General features: G+C 36.2%; 1 protein-coding gene across 1 annotated transcript in view; it reads left to right on the top strand.

Moving 5' to 3' along the window:
- Positions 1–3,470: 3,470 nt before the first annotated feature.
- SMARCD2 (SWI/SNF related BAF chromatin remodeling complex subunit D2) overlaps positions 3,471–17,076 on the top strand; it is a 51,874-nt gene continuing 38,268 nt past the window's right edge. The window contains exon 1 of the mRNA XM_070766971.1: positions 3,471–3,721. Coding sequence (XP_070623072.1) covers positions 3,539–3,721 — 183 coding nt within the window. The 5' untranslated portion in view covers positions 3,471–3,538. The remainder of the gene's footprint in view (positions 3,722–17,076) is intronic.

Consider the following 17,076-nt stretch of genomic DNA (forward strand, 5'->3'; position numbering starts at 1 on the left):
TTTGAATTGTGACCGGAAATTGATCGGCAATCAATGCAGACTGCAGAGTGTTGGTGTTACATGGGCATTTCTGGGAAAGCCTAAATAGGTTATCTTGCCTAAATAGGTTATCTCTACACAGAGTGCAGAGTATCCCAACACCGAATGCATTCCAGTCTAGAAAACACTGTGCCAGTAAGAACCACAAAAGTTAGATTATCACTATCTTGGAAAGGACACAGTTGGAATATCAATTTCTGGGAATAAAAATCATAAATAGGTTTAATGACTAATTAAATCTGTAAGAGCACCCCCAATTTGCATCAGTCAAGTGTATAGTATTCAAAATGGTCATTTATAGAGGCAGTCACTGACATCAAAATAATTGATATAATCACACACTTAAAACACTGCTCATTATGTGTGTGCAATATGTAAGATATATATTAAGGTGACTAGGATTTAATTGTCCAATTCTACCTACCGTTTTGAAACAGTTAACTTCTCTGCAGATATCTTTGATGGCAAAAGGTGTTTCAGATCCGGTGTGAGTGTGCTTGCTCTATTTCTCAGCATTCCTTAATTAAAGAAATCACATTTTTTCTTGAGCTTGTACTAAGGCTGAGCAGTCCAGGAAATAAATGCCTTTGAGTTAAAGAGGTATTGAGAAGGTAGCCATGTAACCACAGAAAAAGTTTGTAGTTTTAAAAAAAGTCTACCCATCTGGAACCAAACTACCGCATTTTTTGAAGAATAAGACACACCTCTCCCCAGCCCCCCCCCCGTTGCCCCTAAAAGGGGGTGGAAATGTTGGTGGGTCTTATATACTGAATACAGCTATTTTTGGCATCCCGAAGCCTCGTGAAAAATGGGCCAGTTGTTCACAAAAAGGGGATGCACAGAGGGTTTGGAATGCCTACAGAGTACTCCTGGGGGCTGGGAGAAGGCAAAAATACCCCCATTTTGGTGGAAAAATGGGGGGGGGGAATGGAGCATTTTTTTGCAAAAACAGGTGTTTTAGCCTTCCCACAGCCCCCAGAAACATTCTGCAGGCTTCCCAAACTCTCTGCACCCCCCCCATTTTTTGGGGGTGGAGAAATGGAAGGGGGGGCGTGGCTGCATCCAGAGTGAGACAGCAACTTCTTCCCGAAGTCAAGGGGAGCCAGCTGAATTGCAGCAATTTGGGGGCTTGTTTGGGAGCCTAACTCAACTTGGAGGGTTGGGTGGGGAGGGTGCTGAAATGAATAGATTTATCTTTAAACTTAAAGATAAAGAAGACTCTTATTATTAAAAAAAATTGGAGAAAGATTTTATGAGTGAGTGGAAATTAAAAATAGTTAAAATTTAAAAACTATTTCTGAAGCGATACCTAAAAGAATCAGCGATTAGGGAGGTAAATACCCAGATGACTAAAAAAAAGGAAATGGTGGCACTACTAGATAACAATCCAACAGATTTAAAATGTTTAATTAGATAAAAACTAATGTGTTCTGTTATATATTTAATATGTTGGAGCTAGGGAATATTAATAGATATTAGTAAATAAGGAAATTATATATGTACAGATGGATTAATAGTGAATTGTTATCTTGTGATTTCTATAGATTAATGTTTCTATATTTAGCTAATTTAAATAGTTGAGAAATGAGGAAAGGATTGTTTAAATGTAAAATGCATGATGTTCCTTAAAATATTTAATGTGAGAAGGAAATGTTATACCTTGCTATTTTTAGGCACTGATGCTGTTTTCTTATTCTATGTATGTATGGTGTAAAAAAAATTATACCTCCCCTCCCAAATGAGTGAAAAACGGAGCATTTTGCCTTCCACCAGTCTTGAGACTCTTTGCACACACCATTTTTTTGCAAAAAAAGCCCCCCCCCCCCCCCTTTCAGGTGAAAAATTGCTCATCTTTGGAAAAAAACGGAGTGCACAAGAGTATTTCTGGGATCAGGGAGGACAAAAGTGTTTTGAAATCTTGATATTCTGAAAAATATGGTGCTTTTCTTATTGTGCATCTGAAGATTGCACATATTTAATCTGAAAGCAAAGTTGTTCAATGAAAAAAACCCACTCAAAGCAGGACAGAAAATCCTGTCCACATGTTGATATAGCCCAACCCACTGCAGAGGAATCAGTCTGATGACTGTCTTCTGAAGCAACTGTCCAAATCATATGTTTCTTATACTGTATATTATAAAATTTTGGTTTTTATTCTAATTTCCTTGTTCTGATTAGTTGTGAGAGATACAGGATCGTTGGAAGTCATCTTTGGATGAGCTGGGCATACAAGTTTAATAAATAAATTGGAATTGGGAGATATTTACAAGGTTAATAAAATAATAATATACTTGGGTTTGAAGAGGGATGAAGATAGGGAGAGAAAGAATGCCAAATTAAACCTGGAAAAGAGGCTGGGTTCTGCCAGCTTGGTGTTGTTGATTCTGTCTCTGATAGGACCATCAGAGTTTTTCTGCTTCTGGTGAAAAGGCACTTTATGTTCTATCTAGAAGATCACCATCTTCTAGATAGAACATAAAGTGCCTTTTCACCAGAAGCAGAACTTCAACTCATTTTTTCTTCTGCCACCCAGGGTATTTTGAGGTGTTGCTGGTCACAGTAACTTGTCATCAGCATTCCTACTCCAGCAGTGTTGTTAGCAGATTATGAAGCTCTGTCATTATTGATGGCTCCCACTTGAACTCCACCTTAATGCACTTCTGCTTCTTTTATCTCCTGCAGACAACAGGCCACAGGAATGGAGTGTCCTTCTGAAGTTCAGGCCATTTGAGATGAAGAAACCCACCGTCCAAAGCATCACCTGAAATCCAAAATGTGCCTGCTACAGATATTGAGTGACTTTGCTTTTTATGATTGGTGATGCTCAATGCACATCATTCTGGGAATAATAATCCACAAACCATTTTGACTAACAAAAGTATGAAAAGCATAGAGCAACACATTTGCTGGCCTTTTTCCTGAGGCAGAATAGGACCCTGCGGCGCAATTACACTTTTATGTCACAAATTCTTTTGCTGGCTCAACAACTGGCATCCTCTGTAATACCGCCTGTCTTGATGCCTGACGTAAAAAAAATTGATTCCACATTTTTTCCCAACCATTCTCATCCAATTTCACGGGAAGGGGAAAAAAATAAAAATAAAATCTCCCCAGCCGGCGCCAGGAGAAGAAGGACTCTGGAGCGCAAACCTCCAAGCGAGTTGCTCACGCGCTCGGTCCGGGGCGAGGCGGCAGCGAACGCGCGCGCCTCGTGACCAGATCGCCTGTCGGTTCCCAAGGCGGTTCTTTGGCGCCTCTGAGCGGCGGCGCTGGCTCGTCGCACCGCCCCGAGAGGCGCTTGTTTGTCTCCTCCTCCTCCTTCCCCCGCTGTCCCCGCCGCAGGGCCAGGTTGGGCTCAGGCGGTTGAGAGGGGGCGGCCCCAGAGGAGGAGTCCGTGGCATGTACTGAACTGCCTTCTCCGTCTATTAAACTAGCGCTGTTTCCTTCTCTCGGACGCGCTTGAGCTCTCTGCAGCCGTTGCCTCCAGCCAACAGCTCCTATGGCCGGACGCGGCGGTTTTCCCCTGACTCCGCCGCCCCCGGAGGGACCATCGGCGGCTGTCTCGCTGACAGCGGGCGTCCCTTCGCCTGTTGTCCCAGCACCGGGAAGCGGGCTTTTGCGAGGACCCAGTCCAGTTGGGGTTGGTACTTATCGGCCCATGGGCCACGGACCTCCGTTCCAAGTAAGTAGGGAAGCGCGCACGTGTGCATGTGTTGTCAGTTCGGGAAAAGTGGCGCCGAAAATGTACACGGTGCTTGGACCCCGACTGGCGTCCTCTGAATTTACACAGCTATGATTCCCATCATCTGTGAACTAGGAACAATTAAGTGTTTATAGTCCAAGATATGTGCAGGTCAAAAATCACTTTGGAGGCTGTCACAGTTTGGAGACATGTGAAGAGACTGTCAGCTGTAGTAGATGCGTTAGTATCTATTAGGGGGGGAAATTATGGGATTTGTTTTTTCAGAGAAGGGAGTACTTTAAAGAAATTGAACATACCAGAGAGAATAAGCGGCATATGTTAGATGGAATGAAAGAATTGTGTTTCTTTTGGGGGAAATGGGGAGGTCAGAAGCAGCAGCATTTTGGTTAACTGGGTTGCTTTTTAGAAATTGCTAAAGGGTCGAAAAGGTGAAACAACTTATTTTGTGATGGTCAATCTAGGTCTATAAAATTATTCAATTTCTAATAAAGTAGGTATTAAATATTTTAGGTATTTATTAGATTTCTATAGCCATTTAACTCGCTGGATGGTTTACAGTTCTAAAATGATAAAGCAATGAAAACAATTTAAAAAAATATTAAAACAATAAAAATATATTTTTGTTTGGATTTATTTTTAAGTTTACCTTGACAAATATTGGTAATTTCTACTAATTTAAATAAATATTTCATGTTTCATTATGTCTTTGGGGAAACCTTAAGATCTGAATAATTAGATTCTTGTAAGCCGCCCTGAGTCTGTGGAGGACAGCACAGAAATCCAATCAAATAAATAAATAAATAGATGTGCTCTAATGGGGCATTGAGAGACAGTTAAATATTGGCTTGCATGTGCCATCTGGTCTGTCTTAGGCCTATGGTTGTGGCAAGAGAAGGTGGAGTTTGCACTGCAAAGTATAGGTCTGTTTGTGTAATACTGTTTACTGGTGTTCAGGAGAATTTTTTTCTATGTTTAATGGAGTAAATTATTCCATCATAATACGTATATGTAGGATTGCAACCTTATGTGATTTTGTTGTGATGGAGCTCTTGTGAGAGTTGAAAAGTTTTGCAATCAGAAAGCAAATTTTTAGTTTTTAAAAGTAGCATAACATTCCCTAAGAAGTCTTTGGCAGATTTCTCTCCTCAGTCCTTCCTTGCCTGACAGTTATAATAGGCTGAAAACATTTTCCAATTTTTTTCTTCAATATTTTTAATTAATATGCTGTTTTAATGTCTGTTTTAATTTTGCTTGTATCAAATTGTGCTTCATTTCTGTATTGTTTTGCTATAGTGACAGACATTATGTAATAAATTTTTATATCACTTGCTATCAGCACAATTGGAATTTTGGCTGGAATCACATGGATGTTTCTTTAATTATTGAAGAAGTTAAATATTAAGGGATATTTAATAGACGGAGAATATGAAAGGAAGCAACACTTTACTTAAAGAATGTTCTGAAACATTTTCTATGAAACTCGAGTGTATTTTAACTTGTGGGTTTGATTGGAAAGGAATTTTCCCATTCTCTGAGACTCCTGATTATACAAGACTTTGTATATTAGAAGAATTGAGTCCTCAGCAGTATTTGAGTACAGAGATAGTATTACACTTTTAGTTTGAATGTAAGGAATGAAAGAAAATATAGCAATGATGTCAAAAGGGCTTGCAGACTACTGGTGATTTAAAGCAATGTTAGTGCACTCCCTAAAGTATTGATATATATATATTCACAAGGAGATTTTTGACACTTTAAGTGCTTACATTTTTTGGGATAGTAATTTATTGGAGATATTTTATATTCACCAATGAAACAATAATGGTATTGATTTGAAGAATAGCCATAGAACATTTTTTTTAAAAATTGAGTAAGCCCCCTTCTCCGTTTTTTTGTCATAGCCATCCCAACATTGGAAAGAGAGATTTTCTCCATAGTTTATCTATTTATTTATTTATCAGATTTATTTGCTGCTCATCTTGCAGTTCAGTGCCTCTTAAATATGTGATTTTCAAAAAGTTAGATTAATGTACATCAAGTCAATATGGTTTCTTAAACATCAAAACTAAACACAAACTAATTGTCACATTTAGAATTTTCACAGAAACTTTAAAAATATCTGCCATGTGACTTCAGCTGCAACACCTGATTTGATAAGGCGGAGTAAGCTGCTTAACTGACTCTACACACACCTGGTTGACTATATATTGCAAATAGGGCATGAATTAGACTCATAACACAAATAGTTCAGAATTTCTTGCAAAATGTAGATTTATGTAAAGTTGGGATATGATTTGAATTCAGAAACAGAAGAGTACCTTAGAGCATATGGAGAATATGCTCTATAATTATACATGCATATAATATATGCTCAATCTATAATTCCTTAAAGCAACTGTCTTTTTCCAGATTCAATTTGTTATGGAATCTAGGAAAGGGCACATTTAGTTTAAGGGGATAAATGTTACATATGTGCACTTGAAACAATTTTGCCTTTAAAACCAAAGCATTGCCCACTTATGTTATATGTTATTTTTTCATTGATTGGTTTCAAACAATTAAAAAAACTTTAAAGAAATAATGAGCAATGGGCAAAGTAGTAAAGTACCACATAAAATAAAAAAAGTTGAAATACCAACAGCATACGGTACCTTATATTTTTAATGTCTCTGGTTTAAATATAGATACATATGATGTTATAATATAATCAAATACAATATATTATTGTAAGATATCTTAAAAAAAACTGTTGAAATAGTACCTATTGTTTCATCTTTTGATTAGTAAAGAGTACTTTTCTTCCAGAATGGATTATACATCCAAAAATCATTGCTTAACGTCTGAAATAATACACCATTTCAATTTCTCAGTATAATTCTTCTAGCCACCTGCTATGCTCCCTACACCAATAAAACATATAATTCTCAGGTGTCCAGCAAACCTGGAAAACAGGGAAATCAGGGAATTATCAGGGAAATCGGCGGTTCGGGAAATATCAGGGAATTATCAGAGAATTCATGAAAAAAACAGAATAAATAAACTGTATTAAAATGTTTAAAAGTCAGAGAAAAATCATGTAAAAAAACCAAAAACAATTGCGCTGCCCAGCAGAGTCAAGCAAAAATGAACATAACTGTGGCAACAAATTGCTTGCTCAGCTACCGATATTTCTCCATGGCTTAGCCGTTTGGTATGACATCATCTGTGACAAAGATCTGACAAGGTCAGCGAGTGAAGAAGAGGAGGAAGAAGAAGCTGAATGAGCTGGGGAAGAAGAAGAGGTTGGCCTAATGCTTGAACGGCTTGCAGAAGTGCTGCACATCTCCAACAGATTTTGGAACTTTGGGATCCCAACATGACTCACTCTATACCCTTTAAGGCCTCCCTTGATAACATTGTTGCACAGAGCCATGTTACCCAGAAAAAGAAACTGTGCCAACAACTACCCATAACTATGTTCATCACGAAAACCAAGAGGTCTGTCACGCCATCGCCTTCAGCGACCATTGCAGAAGTCCCCGATGAAGTGGTGATTGAAGAAGATCCTTAGTTATGTTAATAATTTTTGCAAATAAATAACAAAATAGTAATAATTATTGTTAATAAATAACTATGTTTATAAATATCAGGATCACTAAGTGTCTTATTCAATGGTGAGTACCAGTAATAATACTGAGTAAATGGTTGTTAAGGGAATGGGAAATAGTAATTTAGGGGTTTAAAGTGTTAAGGGATGGCTTGTGATACTGTCCATAGTCAAAAATGGTGTTTTTACTTCCGCATCTCTACTTCGCAGAAATTCGACTTTCGCGGGCGGTCTCGGAATGCATCCCCCGCGAAAATCGAGGGAACACTGTATGCCTGAAATGTTCATTTAAAGATATTATATTCTTGAGCTTTAAAAAAATAAATTATGATTTTTCTTCTATTACTTCTGTCATAGATTCCATTAGAGCAGTGTTTCCCAACCTTGGCAACTTGAAGATATTTGGACTTCAACTCCCAGAATTCCCTAGCCAGCAAACGCTGACTGAGGAATTCTGGGAGTTGAAGTCCAGATATCTTCAAGTTGCCAAGGTTGGGAAACACTGCATTAGAGCATACAAGTGGTTTTGGAAACAGCCTATATGTTTGCTTCCTATTAAGCCATTAAAAACATGCTTAAGGTGAACATGCTATCACTGTTATAATTTAGGAAGACCAAATTGAATTTGAAATCAGGCTGAGCAAATTAAAATTTTAGTATAATGTAACATTTACCCTATTACGTACTGTGTAAATTATTTTCAGGAATATGTTTAAATATTTTGTTTGCACAATTTATCTCTTCAACATTTACAGTAGATAAATTTAGATTACTAAAAGTATGACATCTTTCTGTTCAGGTGAAATTGCCATAATGCCATGCTGCCTTTCTATCCTAATTGGTAGGGTCTTTGTTTCACTTTACCCAAGATATTGGCTAGATGATATGTCTTTTTAGAAAACAACAACAGAGGGTGGTGGTTTGATTTCCATGACTATTAATTTAAAATATTTTTAAAGAACATATCTTTATCTTAAACATTAGTAAAATACACATAGTGCTCAGCATTCTTCCAAAATGAATAGATTTTAGGTTAAAATAAGTTTTAATCTAAAGAAAATATGGAATAGAAAAAAGAAACAAAAATATTTGTGTAATATTTTTAAAATGTGGCAACAAATAATGCATTATTAATATAGGTCAAATCATTCCAATATATTCCTGATAAAGAACATACTTAATGTAATTTAGTAAAATAATGTAGAAAATGCCTGCAAACTTCATCTGTCTTTCTTGGTAAAAATAGAGAAAAGAAAATGATTTGAAAATAAGTTTGTAGAAAAGTTATGCTTATTTCTATTGGAATTAAAGATATAAATTCATATGTACTATATACTAAGTTAATTCTATAAGACTTATGAAGATAAGTCAATATATAGACAAATTAAAACCACATTTGTAACTAACCAATTAGATTAATATCTTTATTCTTTTCCAAATGTAAAAATAATTTTGTTCCAGCTGTATAAAGACCTGGATTTAATTTCTGCACAGTACTAATAAATGTTGCTCATGTGGGCATGCACATAACATCCATTGGGAATGCTTTAAATTAAACACATCTTTTCCCAAGATTGAAAGGAAATTCAGTGTTGGGTAAAGATTCATTTCTGTAAGACACTAAGTGAATGTCCCCATAAAATCCTTTTTTGGCTTTCAATATAGATTTCTGTACAACCTTAGATTTTATAAATTGCCAACCATAATAAAAACAAATAATAGGCATTTAGTTTATTAGATTTGTATTTCGCCCCTCTCCGAAGACTCAGATTTAAAAAGGCATAGTGTTAATTAATATGAACATTAAACAATGAAATGTTTTAAAGAAGAATTATGTGAGATTAAGAAAATGTATTATTCAATGGAACAAGAATTCTTAGGTCTTATAAAAAGAGAGAAGTCATTCTGAACAAACTCAAACTGAAATGAAATGAAATAAAATATTATTGTTGCCAAATTATGGAAGACTTGCAAAGCAAAATTATTAACGTAGACCCTAAAATTAAAAATGATAGAAGTTTATTTCATAATAAGCAAAGTCTTATAGAATACACATTTTAATAGCATGATTGTGTGCAGACATGCTAATAATGCTTGTTTATTTATTATAGAAATGAGTATAGACTCTTTTCAGTTTTCCCATCCCTCCTTTTTTCTGAAGCAGTTGGAAGAATTCAAAAACTTCCCTTTCTGCTCCGATTAATCCGAGTTTGCTGAATTAATTGAAATAATTGAACTATTTTTTGTAAAATATGGTAAACCATAGGTAGCCTATGATAGGCCTGGTTCCTATAGAATATAAAGTCATAATTCAGAATCTTGATGTGTGTGTAATGTGCTTTTTTTTTTGATAAACAAAGCTGACACAGCTCATAGCTTAATGTGAAATATATTTTAGCATTCCTGTGTAAATTTTGGGTAATTTGACAAGTTGTAGTTAATTAGAAGTAGTGGATAGGGACGTTTATAAATTAGCAATCCTACTAAAGAAAAAAAGAGAGGTACTGTATGTCCAGCCATTGGAAATTAAATTAAAATTAATTAAATTAAAACTAATTCACCTCTTGATAAGCTGTAGTTTAAATTATACCAAACCTAGATCTTATGGTTTTGGTTTTTGACACATTCTTGTTAGAAGTGAAATTATCTTTTTTGATTCAAGGTCTCTTCTGTTTGATTTTGCAACCTTGGACTAAAAAAGAGCATTGTAACAATATATACAGTGTCAGGACTTTTTCTGAAGCATCCTGTTGACTGTTGAGCTGAGAATTTGAAGGAACACCAGAATTTGGAAGCCTGCTAGTATGTTGGGAATACAGGTTTAGGTAAATTAGGCATTAGGACAAGGACAGTAGGCACAAGGGTGCACTTGTGAATGCCACTTACAGACCTCTTAGGAATGGGGTGAGGTTGACTGTAGATAATCTAAGATTAAAGTTTTTGGGGTTTGGGGAAAAAACCACAGAATCAGGTAGTACATTCCAGGTATTGATTACTCTGTTGCTGAAGTCGTATTTTCTGCAGAATATTGCAGTATATTTTGCAATAGCCAATCATAAACGGTTCCTAGGACACAGATCTGTAAAAAAAAGTTTATCAGGAAAATGTGACAAATTTCAAGATATGCACTAATCATTTAATGAGTTCTTGCATTTTGAAAATAGAATGGGATGTGATAGAACTAGAGAAAAGTTTGGTGATAAAATACCTTATTTTCTAGTATGTTTCACACTCTTCATGCTAACGGCATTGCGATATAAATTTTATTGTATTGGTTTTGTAGTACTCTCTGGAAGATGTACAAGTTATGAATGATACATATCGCACAAGTGAGGAGTGTTTATTTTGTTCTGCAGATGAAGGAAACATGAATGTTTTAGCAGTAAGAGAAGCTGTACCCCTGCACGTCCCTTCACTTCCCTTGGTGGTTCTGCAGTGAGGAAGCAGGAAACAGCAGCAGCCAAATGCAGCAGGTTTAGCAATGATGAACCGACTGGGTGGTTTTATACAAGCCAACATTTCTTCTTTTTTTTCTTATTTTGACAGAAATGTGAAGATAAAAGATCTTGCACCTGAATTCAAATATTTAATAGATAAAACACACAGTGTTTTGGTTCAGTGAATCAGTGTTTTCTGCTGGGGGTGTGGAAGCTTTCAAACTGAACATCACCTAGCTAACATTGCATGGTTATTTTTCTTAAGCTCTTATTCAAGATAGAAAAAAAAGTTAATTATATGAGTTCAACAAATTACTGTATCAATTATATTTAAGGTAAAGGTACATATACCCCTTGCACATACATGTTAGTCATTCCTGATTCTAGGGGGAGGTGCTCATCTTTGTTTCTAAACTGAAGAGCCAGTGCTAATGACATTCCATGGTCATGTGGCTGGCATGACTAAATGCTGAAGGCGCACAGAATGCTGTTACCTTCCCACCGAGGTGCTTCCTATTTTTCTACTTGCATTTTTACATGCTTTAAAATTGCTTGGTTTGCAGAAGCTGGGGCAAGCAATGGGAGCTCACTCCCTTGTGTGGCTCTCGGGATTCAAACTGCTGAACTGCCGACCTTTCTAATCGACATGATCAGTGTCTTAGCCACTGAGCCCCCATGTCCCCAGCAATTATATTTACCTACAGCAAAAACAATATTGTTAGAACAAAAACATATTCTTTTAGATAATATGTATGGAGGGTATCTCCTATTGGTGAGGAAGGAAAAATCATGTCAGTGCAATATTTATAAATATTTGCGTTAGAGCCTGTTTTGGAATCATTATCCAGTTGATTAAGTAATCGTAAATTATAGTTATCAATTATAGTTTATTCATCGTGTTTGGTAAAAGTTGACTAATTTTAGATAATAACAGTTTAATGAACATGTATATTAATATCAGTCATTTCACCTATAACTTTGCTTTAATAAGTACAGAATAGTATATTTATTAAATTTTGATTGTTCAGGAAAAGGTAGTATTGTGCTAGGATGAGAACCAGGTATTATATTGCTTGTGTGTGATAAAAGTGTGGATTATTTGAGACTAGAGAATGGTATACAGATGTTTGCGGCACTATAATAAGTGTTAGAACTCTTTTTAAAAGTAAAGTCGGGCCCTTGCAGTCCTAAAACTTGTTTCTATTACTATGATATTAGAAGATGAATTGGTGCAAATATATTAAGCTGGTAATATTGATATGATTTATTCCTGAGCCAAATATTTCATATCACATACAAATATTTTTATCAGCACATCTCCTTATAGTCAAGTATTTTACAATACTTCATATTAGTTTTCTCCACTTAATTTTCTAATTGTATCTGGAAACTTTGTAAAATCTTAAATGAAAAATTGTCACTGGCAAGTAAATGCTGATTCACTCACGTTGTCATCAGCAAAATGTTTCTGGTGTCAGTAGCTTCAGAGAGATATTAGGCGGTTATTTTATCTATATATTTAAAACATTAATATGTGAAATAACATAAAACTATAATAAGATATGAAGTGAAATATATTAAAATAATAAGAATAACAAAAACCGAGTTTAAATCAAACTTTTGATCTGTAATCACCTTATCAGAAAATTGCTTTGTTTAGTTATTATTGAACCTTACCATACTTGCTCACTACAAAATTCATATATTATTGTTTTGACTACAACTTTTTAAATAAGTAACTTTGTGTGAAGTTAGCATTTAATAATTTTATCCTCGTCATCCTTTTGTAAAGAAAAAACAAGGGTTGTATAAAATCTTTAATCTTGCATCAAGAGTCAGTATACTAGTACCCCTTGCTTTCTCTTGATGTATTCACCAGCTTGGTAGCCACTTGGTCGTAAGTTGTATGTTTAATTTATCAAGTGCTGCAATTTAAATGAATTGAGCAGTGCTTATTAATTTATAATCCTAGAAGCCTGCTTGCAGGGATCTGGTGAGAGAAGCTCTGGGATTCTAAATGGTAGAAAACAGAGCTTGGGATATTTCAGAGACTGCTGGAGGCCTTGGGAGGCTTTGGTGAGGTGAGGCTGGCACTGCACTACGCTTTCCAGGGCCTTCCATCGCTAAGGCACCCCATGGAACATGAATGGAGCAAATGCTCCCCAAAAGAAAAAAAAAATCATTATTTGAAAAAAAATACTGAATGGGGGTTGTCTGTGAGATTTTAATTATTCAGTTTATATTTGAAGTTCTGATTCTTTTTACCGATGTGGAGGACAGAGCATTTGTTGGTTGAGATTTGGAGTTGCCAGGTGTCAGACAAAGTCTAGGGGTTTTTGGAGAACAGCTATGTTGTCCGTGGTGTTGAAGAGTTTTACATCATTGGCGAAGAGAACACAGTTGCTTGTGATATGATCGCAAAGGTCATATCACATTGATGTAGAGAATGAAGAGTGTTGGTCCCCAAACGCTGCCTTGGGGGATGCCGCTTTTAATAGGGATGGGGGTGGATATGGCGTTTCCTATTTTAACAACTTGTCTGTTTGACAGGAATGCTGTAATCCAGCTGTGGAGGGATCCTGTAGAGAGATCCTGAGATACCATAGGATTTGAGTTTAAGGAGTAGTTTATCATGGACCACTGAAACAAAGTCGATGTAAATTGCATCTATGGATTTTCCTTGATCAAGTTAGGTAGCCCAAATGTTTTTGCAGTGAAGGTGTTGCAGGTTGCAGGATAATTTTCTTCTGAATCCAAATTGTTTGCTAGAGAGTAGGTTATTAGATTCTAGGTGGAGAATAATTGATTGATTTATAACAGATTCAATGATTTTGCATGAGACGCAGCATAGAGATATTGGTCTGTAGTTATCAAAGAGAGGGGTCTCCTTTTTTGAAGATGGGGATGACCATTGCTTTTGACCATAGTTTGGGAAGTGTGCTAGTCCTGAAGGATTTTTCAAAGATTATGCTTAGTGGTTCGGCTATAGCAGAAGAAAGCTTTTTTAGGAAGTATGCACGTAGACTCTCTGGTCTGACTGATAGAGAAGGTTTGAGGTCCCGTAATACTTTTTTAACACAGTCTACAGTCTACAGTGAAGCCTATTTGGGTTGGGTCGTTGAGAGAGTTTGGAGTGAAATTGGGGGATGAGCTGTTACTGTTAACAAAGATAGAGCCAAAGAAAGAGTTTAGAAGGTTGGCCTTGGAAGGATCATTGTGGTATTCTTTGTTGTTGGATTCTACAAGGGGTGGGATAGGTCTAGAGTCCTCAAGTTTGATATTGACAAAGTTATAAAGGCTTGGTTAGATTTGGTGCGCAGGAAGTTTTCCTCTTTTTTGCTGTGGTAGTTGTGACGTTCTGCTCTTATTTCCTGGCATTTGCTTTTGTAGCGGTTTTTGAAGTTCGTTATTTGGCCTTTTTTGTTTTTCCGCCAGAGCAATTTTTTTTGTGTAATTTTCTTATTGAGATGGGTAGTTTATTTTTCTTGCTTGTGGCAGGAATAGTTGATGAGAATAATAGAATTTGCTGAGATGGCTAAATCCATTTCTTTGATCAGAGAAAAGAATATCTACATTTGCTGACTGGAACCCCCTTATTAAACCTTTTGTGTGAAATAGACAAGAAATGAACTTAATGATTGATGGTTTTGGTGATTATACAGGATAGATTATAGTAACAGGTAAATTTATAATTGAAATGCGATGTACTGTATGTTGTATGATTGAACTGGTATGATTGTTTTTAAATATTGAATTTTTAGATTGTAATTTTAAATTTAATTGGATTTGCTGTTGTACTGTATTGTTATATTATATGCTGTGAGCCTTCCCGAGTCTAATAAACAAACAAACAAATAATTGTTGTAAAGAAGATTGGAACTATTACTCTCTAGCATTTTTTTTCTTTTCTATTTTACTTTTAACTGTTCTGGTGTCCTGTTTTGCATTTTTTAGCTTTGTCTTTGATTTTTTTTCTTATTTTATCTTTTTCTTACTTTATACTGTATTAATTTGCTTTGATTTTTATCCTAGTTTAATTTTTTTTTTTTTTTTTAAATACAGTTTTATATATACATATGCATACAGGTCAGCCTTATTTATTTAAAAATGGCAACACCAAAATAACTATTTTCAAATTATATTGCTGAACAGAAAAGAAAAAATGAGAGGTACAGAAAAAGTAGAAGTTGACTTTTGTGGGAAATTACAATTAGTTTCTTATTCTTTGTTTGCTTATATCTGGTTTAGTTTGTGAATCTCTTTTTTATTATTAAATTTTATTTTATTCTAAAAATTAAAGTACAAACTTTTTAAAAAGTTTTACAAAGACAAAACAACTAGACAAAACATTTAAAAAGTACATTAAAAAAGACAAAAACATATACATGTCAATGCTAATAGAAGTGAATCTTGATATTTTAATTTGAAATCATATTCCTTGTTCTGTGAGAATACAGGGAGTTAATAAGACGACAGGTGGTTTTGTAATGCCTTTGAGAAAAATGGTGGCAATTTATTTCTACTGGTCTGACATTAATATTCCTCTTGGGGCAAGAAATGTATGTTTCAGGTGAGTAATACTACTCTCAAGAGAAATGTGTGGACTGGAACAATAACAAGCAGTTAAACGTAACTTTTGTTAAAAGTATAATCATAAGAGAATATTGCCTGGAATACTCACAGCATAAGATAAAACCAGTTGTCACAAAGACAGATGTAGGGAGGGTGGGGTAGGGTGTGGTGCAGGTCAGAAAAGGTGCATGAGAGGTACAAGAAGCAATGGGGAGAGTACATAGGATCAGGAAGAATGCGACATATGTCAGGGAAATGTGTAAGCTTTTGCCACAGATGAGCAAGGGTACATAACAATGTGAGAGATGTGAGAGAACTGCAGTTGGCGATGGGAAGGTTTGGAGGAATAATGTGACAGAGACATGGGTCAAATAGTAGGTCGCAGCCCACTGTAACAACATTGGCAAAAAAGCACTAAGAAGTATTAATCTAATCTTGTGTAGCTTCTTCTCTGGCAATATTACACTGCTAACCAGAGCTTACAAAACATTTGTTAGATTAATTCTGGAATACCACTCACCTGCCTGGAACCCACATTGCATATCCAACATTAATACAATATAGAGAGTCCAGAAATATTTCACAAGAAGAGTCCTCCACACCTCTGCTCACAATAAAATAAAATAATTCGTTCCGTGACCAAGTTCTTAAGTAGAAATGTTTGTAAGTAGAAGCAATTTTTCCCATAGGAATCAATGTAAAATCAAATAAAGCATGCAAGCCCATTAGGAAAGAAATAAAAGCTCAGAATTTGGGTGGGAGGAGGAGGAGAAAGAAGAGGAGGAGGGCAGTCGTTGCCGAAGGAAAAAGATGAGGTGAGGTGAATAAAAAAATCCAAAACTTTAAGGCTTAAAAAAAAAAAGAGGGACTCTGAGGTGGTGAGGAGAAGCACACACCTCCCATATACCCGACATGAGGCTGGCTCCCATACACTGCACCAGAGAGAGAAACCCAGGCAGGCGAGAGGGGGGAGGTTCCTTTGACCGAAAGGTGGCTGTTGCTGCTACCTGCTTCCTCTTCCTTCCCATGTTGAAGGGCTCTCCTCTTCTCTTGGTTGCTCACTTTGTAGCCGGTGCCTTGCCTTCACTGTGGTGACTCCTCAGTTTGGCTGAAGCCGAGTTGATTCAGCCAGGGCAAAGCGCTCCCTTTTCCCTTTCCGCACCCAGACACTCCAGGAGGCAACCAAAGCGAAGTGGTTTATTCCCTCTCCAAGTGCACTGAGAAAGGAAAATGCTCCATTCTCTCTGGACTGCCAAAGCCTCCTTAAGCATCACCAAAAAGCTCCTCTGGCAGCCCAGAAAAGCCTGAGATGGCCACGTTTAAAGGGGGAATGGCAGGAAACTGACCAGGCCTTAGTACTGCTCTCAAATTTCCTGGGAAATTTTTCTGGGCTCTGGTTCTTAAACAGAAAATGGTTCTTAAGAAGAGGCAAAAAAAATCTTGAACACCCTGTTCTTATCTAGAAAAGTTCTTAAGTAGAGGTGTTCTTAAATAGAGGTACCACTGTACCTTACTCCACCAGACTTGAAATATTAGGATAAAATAATTTACAACTATGTGGCCTCTGATCTGATCTAGATGTAATTCATAAAATCATATATCAAAATGTCCTTCCTGTCAATGATTACTTCAGCTTCAACTGCAACAATACACGAACATGTAATAGATTCAAACTTAATGTAAACCGCTCCAGACTCAACTGCAGAAAATACGACTTCAGCAACAGGGCGATTAATGCC

This window comes from Erythrolamprus reginae, chromosome Z, assembly GCF_031021105.1.
Source record: "Erythrolamprus reginae isolate rEryReg1 chromosome Z, rEryReg1.hap1, whole genome shotgun sequence".
NCBI lineage: Eukaryota > Metazoa > Chordata > Lepidosauria > Squamata > Dipsadidae > Erythrolamprus > Erythrolamprus reginae.